Genomic DNA, 17,225 nt, shown 5'->3' on the forward strand with positions numbered 1-17,225 from the left:
AGCAAAAAGAGCTGGAAGAGGATGAGGATCTTGGTGAGAAAATGGCTGCAGAGGGCTGTGATTGTTCTCTATGAATTTCTTTGTGGGGGTAGAAAAGGAGCAGGAGAGAAGAACAGGACACCAGGGAGGGAGAAGAGCTGTTTAAACCGAAGAACAATGTTGGCACAAGAATAAATGAATATAAACTGGCCTTAATATGAAGTTCTAAAACGGCCTTTGAAAGAAGCCATGGTGGTAAATAAAACTAAAAGAATTTAAGATGAAACTTATAAATTTATGAAAAGGGAGACAGAGCATGGCACCTTGTGACAGGAAGAGCTGGACTAGATCAACCAGGACACAACAATTCTTTCTTTATACATTTTTTTTTTTTTTTGGTATTGTATTGTAACACCATTAGAGATGCTATTAACCACACTTACTTGAATATAAAAACCACAATGCCAGAAATCAATGAGCTTGCTTTATTCATACAGTATGACCAGTTTATGTTCATCTAATGTAAAACATGTGGGACTTGGATGGAAGCTGCTGCAGCATACAGAGTCAGGCTGCTCAGGCTCTAAGAAGAGAGAGTGCTCTCACCAAGCCTGTGCCAGGGATTAGGACTCTTGACACAGCCAATTTGCAAGAAGTGGCTGCGGTCCTATATTGTTATGCACTCCTCATGCTTAAAGGAGTATAGTTTCGTAGGATCACAGACTGCTATGGACACATATATTCTTGAGCATCCTTTGGTAAGCAGTTTCTGTATCTCTTCAGGTGAGGAGTCATTTTGTTACACATGGTTACAGTGACAAAAGCCAGGAGAGTGACAGAAAGGCTTTTTGCAGTCCCCTTTACAGAGCACTGTTAAATTTCCCAAGGAAAATACCCAATAACTCAGATTACCTAACACATAGGACTTGAATAGAAGCCCTGTACTTCACTGCCTGGGTGGCTCGGTGCTACTCATTTCCAGCATTTTCAGCCATAGAATCTCATCCAACTCTTTTATAAAATGCAATAGTTTCAAGAAAATAAATAAATAAATAAATAAATAAAAATATTTTAAAAAAAAGGTAGCATTTGATTTAATGGCTTTTGAAGTTGACACACAGAATATAAAAATATTACTTAAGCAGACTTCCCAAAAGAAAACAAACATGCAATTAAAGGTTAAGGAAGACAGGGCAAGGAACAGAAGATTATTTCCAGATCAAGTTGAAAAGTAATTTACAACAAGTAGTGTATTCAGGTACTTATTTTTTGTTTTGGTTTGGTTTTAGACAACAAAATCCTGTTTGTTTCTTTCTACTGTGGAATATTTGCCAGTAACTTTCAAGTCTTTCAGCTTACCTCTTGACTGAGTTAGTCTGAAAAAACCTTTTCAAACTTTTCCATGTAATGTGAATAGTCATTATTAGCATTAAATTGCTCAGTCAAAAGGACAAGTTATAGGTTTCCATTCTCTACAAGGAGACAGGTTTATAGTGAAAGAAAACCCTTCTGAGTTGCTGGGTACTGCCAGTCATGTGTGCCCTTTTAGTTTCAAAACCTATGTATAATTCTACCTTATGCTTTGGAAAACAAACTAATTATTTGTAGAGAACAAGGAAAACTTGCACTGCTGTATTTACATCACCCTTGTTAAGAGTCATGCAGATTATTCATATATTTAAATTTAGAAACACACTCAGATACTTTGCTGTATATTTTTTTCAGATCTGATCTCTCCAGAAAGAATAACCATAACAAAGAATTTCCTCTTCATAGAGACTCTCATCAATTATATTTTATACTTCTACATTCTAAACAATACCACATTTTAAAATTTAATTATATTCCCACTGCACACAACCTCCAATTATATTCATAACTTTATATTTTTGACCCATTATCAACTTCTACCGCTTCTCAAGCCATAAAGGATAGATTTAATTTATAGCGTGTAGATTATGACAACCAACATGTTGAAATTGTTATTTTCAGTGAGAAGTGGTAGCAACCCTCATTTGCTCTTTCAAATAATAAGTTCCAGTATATTTTTATCTTCTAATACAGCACATTTAGTGTGCGTTAGTGACTGCAGAAGAAAATTTCATGAAGGAAAAAAGCACAGAAATTATCTTTAAAGTAATCAAAAAATATCTAGTCAAGGATTTAAAATCCATTTGCAGTACTCTGTTCATACATCCACTCGATCAAGTTATCTCTACCTCAATTAAATCATTAGAGTAAGCACAACAGAAAAAAAAGGATCACCCATGAGCTCATTTTTTCAAACAGAATAATCCAATGGACTTAAGAATCCTGTTTACTTCTTACCTTAATAGTAGCTTCTCATAGAAATCCCCAACACTTACATGAACATAAATGTAAAACTTGGATAAAGCAAACTTAACTTCATTTTATGTTTCCAGATAAACTATTTCTATATGTTAAAACACAACTGATATTCAATTTTATGCATAAAATAAGCATAAGAACAGAAAGCAAATCCAATGGAGAGGATTATAGCTTTTGCATGAGCCTGTCATATAGTCTATGGGATATTTTTGTTTGTTTGCTTTTCCCAATGATTATCTGAAATTAATAACAAAGATTAGGTCATAAAAGACTACAGTTCTGATTTATCACAGTTTATAGAAAATGTACATTACCTTCTTACTTCCCTATGCCACTGAGCACCACTTTGGCCAAGGTGTAAGGTGGCCCTGGAATAATTCTGGCTTTCTATATCATGCACTCACTCTCTCCTAACAATGGCAGCTGCAGTCTGGTGCTTCATTGCCATCACAGTCAGATGGACAGCAAAGATTTGGGTTGGTGTGGGTAAGACCTGAGTCCAAAGAGGACACACAGATGTGGTTAGCAGAAGACATGAGTAAGCAGAGACCCCAGAAAAGAGCACCTCCTCGACTGCTAGTGCAAGGGCTTTGCTGTAGCAGGCATCTGGGTCCCCAGGTCTGCCTCCCCCTTCCACAGGTGCACAGAGGAGAAGAAACCTTCAGAGACACTAAAGGGCATCCAGTGACATTTTTTCAGTAGTTCATTCAGTCCTCAGAACAGCTGTGCTGGAACATTGTCTGGACAGGCAAATGATTGCTATATATCACAATCTTTTCCTGAAATTAAATCAGGCCAGTCATCATAACACTGAGACACTTCAATCAGCTGCATATGGGGTTTTCATGGGTGCACTGACCCTTGCATTGACTAGCCATGGTTAAAACTTGGATAAAACAGATACACCAAAAGACTGTTTTAGCTTTAAAATTAATGTTCCAGCTGACAAACTGCACAGGGACTTAACCTACTTTAGAACATATTTAATAGCGTAATTTAGTATCTAAAAAGAAAAGCAAAATAACTAATGATGGACAAATTTAGAGGTCGAATCTAGTTCAGATAAACATTCAAGAGTTCAGATGTTTAACCAAACCTTATCTTGTCCATGAAAAGTCTCAGCCTAAGAGCTCTATCAAATATAAGCAAAGCACAGAAGATTGTGGAAACTTTTCCTTACAGAAGGAAAACTCCATTATCAGGAACCAGCACCTTATAGCTGCACTCACATGTTAAGCATTTAAGCATCAAAGCAAAAGCAAAACATTTTCAGAAAAGTGCTTCATGGAAACAGCAATATTTGGATGAAATCCAATACAGAGAAAAGAAAATAATATTAAAGGAAAAGATAATTCAAATGCAATTAGACTATCAACCAATAAAACTTAATCTGTGTTTGATAGATGAAACCTTCCAAGCTTAGAATGAATAAGGAAACCAGAGATCAGAGGACTCTGCCTTTTGAAGTCTTGTTGTCCAGATCCCGGGGACCATTATCTAACTGAGTACTTTAAAGACATAATGAATATTCTGTCACGAAATAGGAAAGCTTTATTACTGTAATGACCTGTAATTTGAGCAGCAAAGATGAATTCTAAGTAAATAACTATTTCCAAAAGGTAAATTCTACTAACTTAGTCTCTGGACTAATACTTGCTTTTAAAGAACATTTTCACTTGTTTGCCGCTAATAATGGAAAGCATCACTCCCAGGGACACTATCCACCCTCTATTAACCAGTCTTTAAATGGACTTTTAAGAAACCTATCAGCTGAGATGAGACCTGTGGCACAATTTCTCATGCACTCGCCATATCTACTACAGTACCCCAGAGGAAAGTAAAATTCAGACAAATGTTACAGGAAGCCAACGGTACTTCCTTTCATTTTTCTTTTCCTTTCTTTATGTCACCACCTTGACTCCTCTTTGCTTAATTCTGTCCTTCACCTTTTTCTTTCGTCCCTCTCCCAAGCCTCTTTGACAATTTAATTCAACCAGATGACAATGACTTGTTTCATCTTTGGAACCCAAATTCAAGTGAACAGAACATTTTTTTGAGCAAACCTTAAATTCCCAGTTCAGAAATAACTAACGCCTATCTTACACTGAGAGTAAAGTTCCTAAAATAAATGAAGCATCACGCTCTTTGTAATTTTGCCCTAACTTCAGTACTACCCTCAATCCATCAAAACCGATAGTCTCCACATACCACTTTAAAACAATTAAATTAGTACGGTATTTTCATTATTTCTCCATTATTTTGTAGTTATTTCTATAGTGGTTTTCATTCAGACACGTGAGCTAAAATACCTTCATGTGAATAGAGGAAGGAAGGAACAACATCATGCTCTATCATACATAAGGAATTTTACACAGACAAGAAAGATAAATAAACATACATTTTCAGAGCAGAAATTATCCAAAAAAGGCCTTCTTTTTGAAGGGACAAAGCTTCATTAGTTCTTGGGTAACATCACAATGAAACATTTTTATTTAACGAATCCACATTCCAGAGAGACGAATGAAAAAGAGTGACTGTGAGATATGCTTAATTCTTGATCAACTTTCAGACCCTTCCACCTAGGTTTGCCCAAAACAAACCCAACAAATCACAGTGTTCCTCCATTCTGAAGTTAATATTTTATCATATATACCCATTTTATATTATTCTATATATTTTACATTATTTATATTTCAAATTGCTCTGACTTTTATTCTCCTATCAACAAAACGGAAGAGTGAATTCCATTTCACATGGTGCTGGATGACCTTGCCTTGAACACCCATATGGAAGAAGTATGAATTGATACTGGGACAGATTCAGAAAAGGAACCTGGACATCAAGAAAACGAGCATCAGTCTTTCATAGGAAAGACAACCACAAAACTCGGCTGGCTTCATCTAGCAAAACAAGAAGTTGGAGGAATACAATGGTTGTCTTTAAAACTATTTGAGATGGTACATCTGAGATGGAAAATAAATGCTGAAAGTAAAGAGCTAGATAAATTCTGACAAGAGAATGCATTCCTACCACACGTCCATTAAAGCTAAAATTTAGAAGAATATTTCCAGCTTGAAAACACTGAAGTTTTGGAAAATTCTTCCAGCATGAGCAGAGTGGCAAGAGCATTACTACTGAATTTCATTAATTATGAAAGGAATTGAATGAAGTAGTTGTTTTCAAGAACTGGGGAATTGATTCAATGCTACTAAAAGTCTGTCTGAGGCAGATAATGCCATGTTACACTTTTCAATAATAGTAACGCAAGTGAATTCCTCCTGGGTGAATCCTGGGCACACTTAAGACAATGGCCAATGGAATTAATTAAATGGAGCCAAATATCCTTAGTGGTGAGGGGGGGTGCTCATCTGTCATAGTGTTCTCTTCAGCATCAATATTTAAAGCCAGCTAGTTGGAACCTCTTACTTAATTGAGAAACAATACAGCATTTAACCCCTCAGTATCATTCCACTCATAGCCTTTCAGAGGAACAATTGCAGCAGCTATGTGCTACGGGTTGAACACACTCTGCTGCAAATGTGCATGTGTCTACAACTTCTTATAAACTGCCCTTGTGCACTCATGAAGGAACATGCCATTAATTAGGAGGCTCTCTCATACCTTACATAAGGCTATGTATCCCACCTACTGATGTAGGAAATGGGTGGTTTTTTTTATCATAAAGGCGCTATTACCTACAAAAGAGACTCTGGTTAAAAAGCAGTACATGCTATAAAGGAAACCATCTTTTAAAGAGTGCAGGTGTAGAAAATATTTCATGCCAGTAGAAGTTTTAAAGTTCACCAACAACACGTGTTTTTAATACGTTTGTTCTCAAATTGTTTATCTGGCACATCAGAAGGCAGCTGGTGGAACAAATAGGAGATCCTACCTAACAAATACATTTTTAAAACATTAATACACCTAATCTTGGAAAGAGTAAGTGCTTCCATCCATTAAACTCATCTTCAAATATCTGGGATTAGAGGTCACAATTTAAATGAAATACATCCTCCAACCTGCAAGTTACAAACACTGAAATGATTTCTCCATTGGGAAAAAGGTGAGTCTGGGCAGTAAGTAATCCTATCTAGAGCCTGATTTATGATGTCTCTAATTGAGCTTAATTTAGACTTTTATAACCTAAAAACCTCCTTATTTCTGTCATATTCCTCCCAAAGTACCAGGAGGATTGCATCTGGATTAGTTATAAATAGCAGTGAAAAACTCAGAATACAGTGCAGTCTGAGAATCATTATTCTGGCTTCAAACTTGCAATCAGGGTAGTCATTTCAATAATTATACCAAGAAGTATCAGAATTAGGTTCACAAGAGTGACACAAAGCTGCACTGTCTCTCCTTTCCCAAAGAGCAAAGCTCAGCCGGTCCCTGCATATCAAAGGCATTGATCGAGGTAGCAGGGGCCAAGCTGCTCAACTCCCAGTACCTAAAATGCTGATGTGCTGATCATGATTTCTTCATGACTGCCAGTTCTTTGTGATTTCCAAAATATGGTTTTCTTAAATACCAAGTCAGAATATGTAGCTCACTACAAAAGATCACAAGTAATCATTACAACCCAGGCTCTACTTGCCCCTATATCAAGTTTATCTTGTGTGCACTCAGAAGGTTCTGTTTTGTTAAGGAAAAAAATGAAAGGTGTCTCTATCTTCTTTGGAACAAAGAAATATGGATTTGCAACTCTTCTTCTTTTTTTTTTTTTCTTTGTTTAAACTTAAGTCCTTCAGCAGTGTTTTGAATAAAACTAAAGAGATTTTAAGACAGACATTTTGTATTACAACATTCCCACGGGTCATATGCATGATTGTCTTTACTAAAGCTCCTTTCAGTCCCAGTTGAATAAATATGCATTTTATTTCACTAATCTTGAAACAACAGGAATAAAGTTTACCCAGGTCTTTTATACCTCAGAGAACAAAACAAATACTACAAATCTTTAGAGAGAAAGGATATACAAAAGGGCTTGAGGTGAATGTTTCAAAGCAAATACTCTTTAAATGATGTGCAAATTATTTCAGCACTTGAACATGATTTATGAAAGGGGATTAGTCCACTGAAACAAGAACCCGGTTTAAACTGTTGGGTTTCAAAGTCAAAGATGAGAAGTGTTTGCTGGAAAAGGCAGAAGAAACCAGATAGTAATCTACAGTGAGGATTTCTGACAGATTCTCTTCAACTAACTCAATCTTCCATTAGCTATCACTGTCATTCATACTTAACTGTGCCGGACAGTACAAAATACCTTCTTTTATGATATAATTCTCCATAAAAATGAAGTATGCAGTAGTGATAATTAAGTAATAATGAGGTAATTAATAACTCTGCGTCTAGCTCTCTATTTACTAGCAGGCCCCATAAGTGAGCACAAGGAATATGAAACAATTAACAATTATCCAAGCTCAAAGATATAACTTTTATGGAGTTGTGTGTCAGTGAGCAGACCAATGAGTCACAGGTCACATCTATAATAATATATTATATTCTGTTGTAATATTCCTACATACTCTTCACATAATGGGTAAGAGCTACTCTTAAGTACTATAAAAATGATCACTTTTATGTAATTGTAAAGATTAATAAGTGAGCTAACTTCTCATGGTTCTATAATGACCCTGCTGTTCTAGTAGGTAAAGGAAAATTTAATGATCCTGCTCAGATATGATTAATATCTAACTTTTTCCTGACTAAAAATCTGGACTTGGTTCAATAAAAATGAATTAAGTGGACACGTTGCGATTTCCCTGCCAAACGTTTACAAGGAACGTGGTTATGCCCAATATAAAAATACGCTTTTTCAACCCAAATAGTAATCTCTGAAAGGATTTTGGAAAGTGGAGTAGAAATAAAACAGAGAAATAAAGAAACATGAAATAGTAATTGATGGAAAAAGGATATTCAAATTTGGGAAAAATTCATATTTATATGAAAACTACTCACAGTCAATTGTAATTTGGGCTGTGACATAATCTCCTATTTTCAGAAACAGTGACACAACTTGTTTCTGAATTTTGCTTGCTTTGTTTCCAGAACACAAATATTATTGTATTTTTGTTGCTGAATCAGTATTTTCCTAAGCTTTAAGAAAACGTTATGCCTATAGTAAATGCTGCAGATAAGCCTGAGACTAAGAATAAGTGAAAACATAAGTTTAGCCCTTCTAGTCCTTATAAACATCCCCACGCCTCCTAAACCAGCATGCTGCATTTTTTTCTGTGCTCTTTCTGTGATTCACTACCTGGAGATGACTGCAGTCCTGCAATAAAAAGAAATGCCAAACATACACACTGAAGAGTGACAAAATGAATATTGCAGTAGAAGCTGCATATTTGCATACAGTTTGAGTGCTGCTTTCTATTTTAATTGCTCTTGGTAATGCAGAGCTAAAATACATTGCTGTTTTATATTTGCTGGTTTTATTAAAAATAATAAAAGTGACCATACCTAATGCTAACACCGTAAATTAATAAGACTCCCTAAATGGCATCAATTTGGCTTTAAACTTCATATCTTGATAAAAATGGGCTGGGAAGGGGAAAGAAGCACCAGATTGAGACAGAAAGGGTTAAAGCTTTAGAGACTTCTCTGGTTCTTTTCTCAAGTCCATGAAAAAAAAGGGGGAAATAGGAAGGTTTTCTGTTGTTTTGCTTTTTGTGTTGTTTTGTTTTATTGTGGGTTTTGTCACTGTTATACTTTTCCCCTCACAATGTAGTCTTAGTTGTCTAACAAACTGCATTCAGAGATGATTCTGGATACATTAGCTGCTATTTAAGAATATTTACGTGATACGCTCCAAGTTTCAAGATTCAGCTTTCTGAAGCAAATGAAAGGAGACTAAATGAGTAAAGTAACTTTAGGCAATTTTAGAGCACAAACAGCCCTCGGTTAAATAATAGGTACTGCGTGCCTGACTTTAATCTTTTAAGAAATCAAAGCAGATTTCAGAGACCAAATGATTTTCTAGCAAATGCCTCCGAATGCAAAACAAAATTATGATCCAGAGGATATTATTATTTTTTTATTATGAAAGAGATGCAGGGAGGCATATTCTCTTGCAGTTGTTCCGTGGGGAAGCAGACGAGCACTGCAGTAGCACAGTGATGCCTTGCCCTTTGGGACTCAAAAGGCCCTTGGCTCCCAGTTGAAAGTGCAAGAGGAATGTAGGTAAGCAAAATATCATTATTTGAGTTGGCCAGTGGCCAGGGCAGCTAACACCCCAATCCTAAGGAAGAAGGGAAAAGAATCCCAAGCCTGCTGTTTAATATGCATGACATGCCGGCTCTGCTGTCAACTTTTCCTTCCACCCCCTGCTTTTGTCCGCTTTTTCCACCTGTTGCAACTTGTCCTTACCCAGGCTGAGAGCTCGCCAGGGCAGGAATTTTCCTACTTCAGTGTCGCATTGTGTCTGGCACAATAACGCCGTGATCCCTGACTACTCCTATTGAGAGTCCAAAGACATCATGAATAATGCTGACACTGTGCAGCCCATCAAGACTTCCCTTTTCACGGATATATAAAATAGCGTATATAGATATATTAAATAGTGACACTATAATTGTGTCACCCCAAGCCAGAATGCAAATATGGAGACGATTTTTACAGGATCTGTCTCATGGTTGCATGACTAACAACCAGATTTTCAGTAAAGTGTTCTTGAAGATAAGAAAAATATGTGAGTAGAAACAATAAAAATAATGCAATTCAATCTTATCAATTCAGGCAGTTCCAGCTTTTATGTGGCAAACAAGGAGATCAAATTGCATTTATCTAATATCACAGATTTTTTAAATGTCTAAAATATTTAATTATTTTGCTTTGGCAACCCAAAGCTGAGGAACAGATTACTGTTCCCACTACATAAGGAAATAACTGACAACAATTAGTATTTATTCTTGTTGCTTTTGTAATAAAAATAGAATTCCATCACTTTCAAGGAAACCTAAAATATTAATAAGAATGTGATGAACTGAGTAAATGTGACGCCATAAGGAAATGATGGAGAACAGGTTGGAAATATAGTGCTTTGGGAATGTATTGCATTATCAAGTTTTTGATTGTGCATTTTGACAAGAGCCGCTCTCAGATTGATACGGTAGCCAAAGGGCACTCTTCCTCCTGCAAAGCCGTTTGTTTCCGTCTGGAAAAGGGGGAGTGGAAGAGGATTGATCCCCTCTGACAATCGATAGTGACTCAAGCCCAGGCTCTTCCACAAGAGGTCACTCCTGAGTGGCAGAATTCCAAGAAAATGGCCAAATTGTGAACCAGAAAGTGACCACAGGGAGAAAAAGCAGCATTAAGCACAATAGTATTGGTTTTACCACCTACAATTTGACTACTGTGGCAGTTCCTGTAATCAATACACTCAGTAAATTCTCTTGGTTTTTGTATACCTACATCGTTTCTGGCAACCTTGTGATGCATAGACACATTCCCTACATACCTAACCCTACGCCCTGTTATGTGTGATATAAAATTAACATGGCAGGCTACTCACCAGCAGATCCGATTACAATTGGTACTAATTAAGAGGGGTTTTGGCTGCCTAAGAAAAAACTACAGTCTAAATGATACAAAATTACTTGGAAATTGTGAGTTCTACCACTAATTTTATAAGCTGACAAGGAAAAGACTTGTTCACATGGAAAGAAGTGAGGCCAAGGCAGATTTCTTGAGCCAAACATGCACGTTTTCTAATGACGGAGAGTGCTAGGTGAAAAACATGCTTTCCTAACCAAGCATTCTCTGCGTAAATTAAATTGGTGAAATAGTTGGCAGCATCAAATAAATAGCAGTCTCTTTCCATGTATTTAAGAGTGGGATCACAAATTTACAATTTTGGTAACAATCCCCAAGGCCATCCTCGGTTATTTTTCAGCTCAAGAAAGCTTCAATTAAAATACAAGTTGAATCCACACTGGATGAGAAGCCACTGAAAAGCTGCATGACCAAGAGGACAGACATTGTGTGAACTTTGGAAATTGAGTCTGGCAGTTTAAGCCTAATTTTCAATGGAATTGGTGTCTACAAGTCAAAAAGCGTAACTGAGAATTACCATTTGTCCTTGTAGTGTGAGCAGAAGCAATTAGGATTATACATAAAGCGCATATTCCGTCTACTTGGTCTCTAGGAGCAGTATCCCCAGTTTTAAATTAAAGAGTAAATACATTTGAATACTTTGAGAGGAATATACCTGTCCATTATACACTTGTGCTGCCAAAAAGATCAGCACCACAGCAGTATTTACTCTAAAAATTGACTTTTTTTTAATTATTATTATTATTATTTTTTTTTTTTTTGCAGCCGTTAAAATGCAGAGAGGGAAACAACTGAATATTTCATTAAAGATTATTGGGTGTTGAAGAAGTCTTCTAACAAGCATCAGTTGCTTGTTTTCCATGTAAAACTGGAAGGGTTTTAAGCCATCTTTAAAAAATCTCCTTTGTTTGGATTCGACATTGGCAGCAGTCAATAACATGAGAGTACTATAAAATTACAGAATCGTTAAACTTTGCAAGAACTTTATAAACACACTTGCAGATATTGCACATATCTTCTCTGTGCTCTGCAGTCAAACTGGACAATGAAACGACCACCTGTTAACTGCTAACAATGTGTCATTACCAGTTCTCATGCCTTTTTAAAGCAATTTTGGCTCTAGCTGCCGATAATTCTGGCTACGATACTTGTGTGAACATTAAGGGCACAGAAAGCCAAAGGCAGAAAACTGACAATACAGTTTGTGCTTAGACTACTAATAAGTAAGTGAATAATATGATTTTTCTAATTCCACATAATTACTAGATCTCAAGGGGCCAAAAAAGTTCTGAATACATATTTTAGAAGCAATCCAAGCTGCACTATTTAGATACCAGCTTTGATTCACAGCAGATATTTTCACGATTTTTAATAGTTTAAATAGCCTTGAACAAAACGAAGGTTACTCACAATTCTCCAAGGTTTGAGGAGAAACGTAGAGTAAGTCTACGACACTGCTCGCATTCACTTTTTCTGTTTTGTTTGACAAATTATCAGTTAAAGATATGTGAGAAGTCAAAATAAATAAGTGAAATTTCCCTGAGATGATGAGACAATTTATGGGTGTTTCGCTATTAGCTGCAGTGAGAGCAGAATCAGGCCCTCCAAACTTACCGCACCCTCAGTCTCATTTTTCCTTCTTCTGAGAAATGCAATGCGTTATACACAGCACAAAGGCATCAAGACAGTTCTTTACAAATACAACCAGGCTACTTTATATTTTATAGCAGAAAGAAAAATCTTAAAGGAAAAAAATATATATACTAAAAAATATATTTAAAAAATCTCTGAGATGATAAGAAAACAACAACAAAAAGCTTTGCTCTGCAAAAAGAGACTATTTAATGAATCTCCGTATTTGTGTTTGTGTGAGCGCATGCATGTGTGCATATATTTATGAATATGTGGATAATTATCATTAAAAATAGCAATGTCGGGTCTTTTCATTGTAACTCTTTTCCTAACATCTCAGGCTTTGATCCTGCACTGAAATGCGTGCAGGCAAATTCCCGCACAGACCGTCAGCACCTATAGGTATCTCGGAGCAGCACGCGGGGCTAAAGCTGTCACGGTGCTTACATTAGCAGCACCATGCGACTCCTGCCAAACAAAGAAGGAAAACAAAGATTTGGGAGAGGGGGTGACATTTTAAAAAGCTCAGTGGGAGATTTGGGGTCACCCTCAGCTCCTGCTGCCCCCAGTACCACAAACATCTCAAAACAAGCTGGAAGAGGAAAGCCTCAGTGGGCTGAAGCCCACCCCTACCAGCTTTAGATCACTTTCTTTTGTAATCATACCAACCAAAATCCACCTTGATCCCTGAAATTTACTTTCCATACAATTACAGAACCATCCCTGAATGTCAGCTAGAGAGGATATGCCAGGTCTTTCAGCAATACAGTGTATAAATATATAACAGACAAAATTACTCTAGCAATTTGAGGTATTTTACTAAAATGGAAACAAAGCAACTGCAATGGAGCATTAGCATAAGACTCATGTTGCTTATTTTTAAAAATAAATGGCTTGAATAAATGTCTTTTCTCCTAAACAAATTTATTTCGTTTAGGAGGGAATGTCACCCTTTAAAAATGTGGAGCTAGTAACTGTCTTTACTTAAATGCAAGTTATGTATATCAGCCCAGAACACATTCAGCTTTACAATTCTCAGTGATCTTCCTTACATTCTGTACGTAATAAAAATTATCTCACCCTTTAATGGCGTACTTATTTTACAAAGGGGAAATAGAAGGGAAAAAAAATAAAATAAAAGAGAAAAAACAGAAAGGAAAAAAATTCTTACTTAAAGATTTTCTGTGTTCAGGCTTTGGCTCTTTGGATTCGGTGTCTAAGCTATTCAGTAATTCGGTGCTGGAGGATCTTCTGAGTTTGAACTCCAAATTTCTCGATGTACAACTCTGTTCTTTTGGCTGGGGAAAGAAAATGTATATTTATATCTATGAGTGCTTCTAATAAAATTATTATTTGTATGAATGCAGCAGGAGATTGCAGAATGCCAGTACAGAATAAGGAGCTAATAGACACAGCAAGTGATGCAGTGAGTATATTATTTAAGGGAAGTGTAATGCAAAATCTTTCATATGGCAAAGCTTTTATGCCCCGACAGACTGATCTTAATTTCTGAGATAAATTCCCATTTAAGTAAGGAAAACAAAAGGCCTGCTTCCTTAGGTCTTATAGACCAAAACGATTTCCACATTGTTGGCGATTTCCTAATTATTGCAGAGAGGAAGGTTGTTAAAGTAGCCTTTCTGTTTTAGATATTCAGAGTAAATGTTCTTTCAAACACAATTGTTTCAAACATCTGTACAGATTTGGGTTAAACTCTGCTGGTATAAGCTCAGGGGAGAGCAAGGCTCATTTTCTGCTGCTCTAATGGTTAGGGACGAGTAGTGGTCACATTTTTTGTCACGATCAGGAAAAAGAGAAAAAGGAGGAAGACGCTTTTTGGCTAATGACACACCTCCTGCTAATATGCATGGTCAGGTGAGATCTGCTACCTTGATGGCTGGGAAAGTTTTAAAACTAGAACAGATGTAATGTAACAAATGTTGGTGACCCTGCACATAGCTGGGGGGCTGAAACTAGATGATCATTATGATCCTTTTCAACCCAGGACATTCTATGACTCTATGAAGCCTCCAGTGTGAGCTATTGGTGGCATCCCGTCCTGTGCATGAAGCAATGGGACAAGCCCTGCTCTCCAGTACCGCCACTTTGCTCTAAGTTGCTGTGGCTCACCATGTGCTTTGAGCTGCCAAAGCCATTATTTTACCTCTTTGCAGAGTGGCACTGAAACAATAGTTGAGCCTATTAGATGCTTAGCTGTGTAGCACACACACACACACAAAAAGAAAGTGCTATGAGTCTCTATGGTAAACTCCACCCCAAAATCTTCAGTGGGATATCAATATCTTCGCATAGCCAATGAAACACGTACTATGAAGACATACATCATCAGATCAAACTTTTCTTGGCTGATTATAGCCTCAGGGTAATAGAATGTTTGCAGCTCTTTAAGGAAACAGTAGCCCTGCTCAGGTTAACCCTTTCCAAGAGACTGACTGCGCCCTCTCTGCCAATTCCATTTCAGAAAATAAAAAACCTTTGGGAAATGCAAGAAATTGGGGTAATTTTCTCTCGCCACAATTCCGCAGTGAACAAGGGAAGTCAAAGCCCCCCAGAAAAAAAAAAAAAGAACATGTTCTTGGAGCAGGCAGAGAAGGCCATCATTTGGAATTTGCACTGAGAGTGGCAAAAAGAGAAAGAAAAAGCTACAGCTGAATCTGGTTTGGTAATTAAAAACTGTTTTAATAAAACGCAGCCCTGCTTACTTCTCGTAGAAAAACCCCCAGCTTTCCTAGGAGAATAACGGCAATCAGTTACAAAGGGATATTATTTGCTAGTGTTATTCTTGTGAATAAGTAATACAAAAATTCATAAAGGGATCAAATGTAGTAATAGTTCTATTGAAGATTATATACTGTAGGCTGCATAAACAGAAAATGCAAAAATTCATTAGTTATTAAGTGCTTGTGTGCTTTTACAACCCTCAGCAAACCAACGTCCTTGTTATTTCAGAGAAATAAATGTAGCGTTGCATTTCAAGGCAAGATTCAAATGACATTTTAGTTCAACAACCTTGTTTATCTGGCATTTTTCATAAGATTTGCATATTTTTGTACCCTTCAGATAAAGGAATGTCTAGCTAGTTGCTAGCTGCCTAAAACCTGCAGAGATGCCTAAGCAAATGAAGTTGAAATTGCTACATCTTAATTAATAAAGGTAACAGCCAAAACAAATACATACCAATCTGTCAATTGCATTTTTGATAGCATGGAACCAATCCAATATGAGAAAGTCGATATCCGACTGGAGGAGGAACTCATTTCCTGACACTGTCGTGATCTGGGGGAGGGCATGGATGGTGACAGGTAAGTAAAGCGCACAGGACAGATCATTTTCTGCCATTGTCTCTGCTATACACCCAAATGCTTCCCTTTGTATCGATAATTATCTCCCAGAGTTACCGAGGAGTTTTGAACCTCTGTCTGAAAGCTGTTTAGGATATGTCACAACAAACGAGATATTGTCTCAGCATTGCAACCACCATACACAAATAGTGCAAAAATAATGATAATGTGACAAAAAGTTAAGAAAAGCCAGGGAACTCAACACGACAGACAGCTCAGATGTAAATCAAATCATCCTGAAAAGAAATGAATTCAATGTGAGAATTAATTCCTGTTATTTTCACTTTGCATTTCAATTCTGGCTTTATTTTTATATCTGATTCGTCTATCCTTGATTTTACACATTTCCTCTCTACCTGTGATCTCAGAGTCCATTTTCAAGCATTTTGGTAAAATTAATAGTCACTTTTTATTTCCACATAAAGAGAATTCCTATCAAAATGGCTGTGGCACAGTAATTAGGAGCCCACTTATCAGAGGAAAAATCCTCAGTTTGTCTAAATAGAAGTGTATTTACATTTTTGACCCCCACACTGGGAATATTTATCAAAAGAATATTCACTCCCCTGATAATGCTATTTCACTGCCTAACAATACTTGGTGGAAATATGCATGCACATTCTGCTGGTCTGAGCTTCTGAAAACTGCCATGAAAATAATGATCTATCACTGTCACACACACATATATATTTTACATGAGTTTTTGCAAGAAAAAAAAAATAGATCTTTAGGTTATTTCATAAAACAAGTTAAAAGGACCATTATACAGACAGCAAAACTGAGGCAGGAAGCTGCAGCATGTCATGTCACACGAGGCTGTGGATGCAGGGCAAAGCAGCTGTGCCTACTTGCAGATCAGACAGCATCACCACTGTGGTCTGCACAATGCAGGAAGGATCTCACCCTGTGCATGCTCCAAACCAGCTCAAGCACTCACCAGCAACAAAGCCAAAGCTTCATTATTATGATTATTATTATGAAGGGATGGCTGTGCAAAACTAGGTAGCACCCAAACTGCACACTCAGGTTGCAGTGGTTTGGGACGCAGTCTCAGTTCGTACAGCAGCTGCAAAATGGGGAGTGTTACTTCTCAGATGCAAAACCTGTTTGGCTTTTTCTCAGGGAATGGCTGAACACAGAGGTTTCCCTCTGAACAGAGTGTGAGGAAAAGCAGAGCAGAGCTGCTAAGACCTGGAGCAGCCCATTAAATCAGATGACCTGAAGTGCTACTGTTTTGCTCCATCTGCCCACGTTAAGAGCCTTTCTTAAAGCATAAAGTAACAAACCAGCTCAGATGCGCCCCACTTCTTTCTTATAACCGAAATACTACCAGGGGAAAATTTAAAACAA

At 37.0% G+C, this 17,225-nt stretch overlaps 1 protein-coding gene across 1 annotated transcript in view; it reads right to left on the reverse strand.

Annotated features, from left to right (window-relative positions):
* The window catches only part of ARHGAP15 (Rho GTPase activating protein 15), a 310,043-nt gene that overhangs the window by 139,322 nt on the left and 153,496 nt on the right, over positions 1-17,225 (reverse strand). The window contains exons 7-8 of the mRNA XM_072342035.1: positions 15,712-15,810; positions 13,685-13,811 (exon numbers count right to left, since the gene is read on the reverse strand). Of these exons, the coding sequence (XP_072198136.1) occupies positions 13,685-13,811; positions 15,712-15,810 (226 nt within the window). The remainder of the gene's footprint in view (positions 1-13,684; positions 13,812-15,711; positions 15,811-17,225) is intronic.

This window comes from Excalfactoria chinensis, chromosome 7 (genome assembly GCF_039878825.1).
Source record: "Excalfactoria chinensis isolate bCotChi1 chromosome 7, bCotChi1.hap2, whole genome shotgun sequence".
NCBI classification, from domain to species: Eukaryota; Metazoa; Chordata; class Aves; order Galliformes; family Phasianidae; genus Excalfactoria; species Excalfactoria chinensis.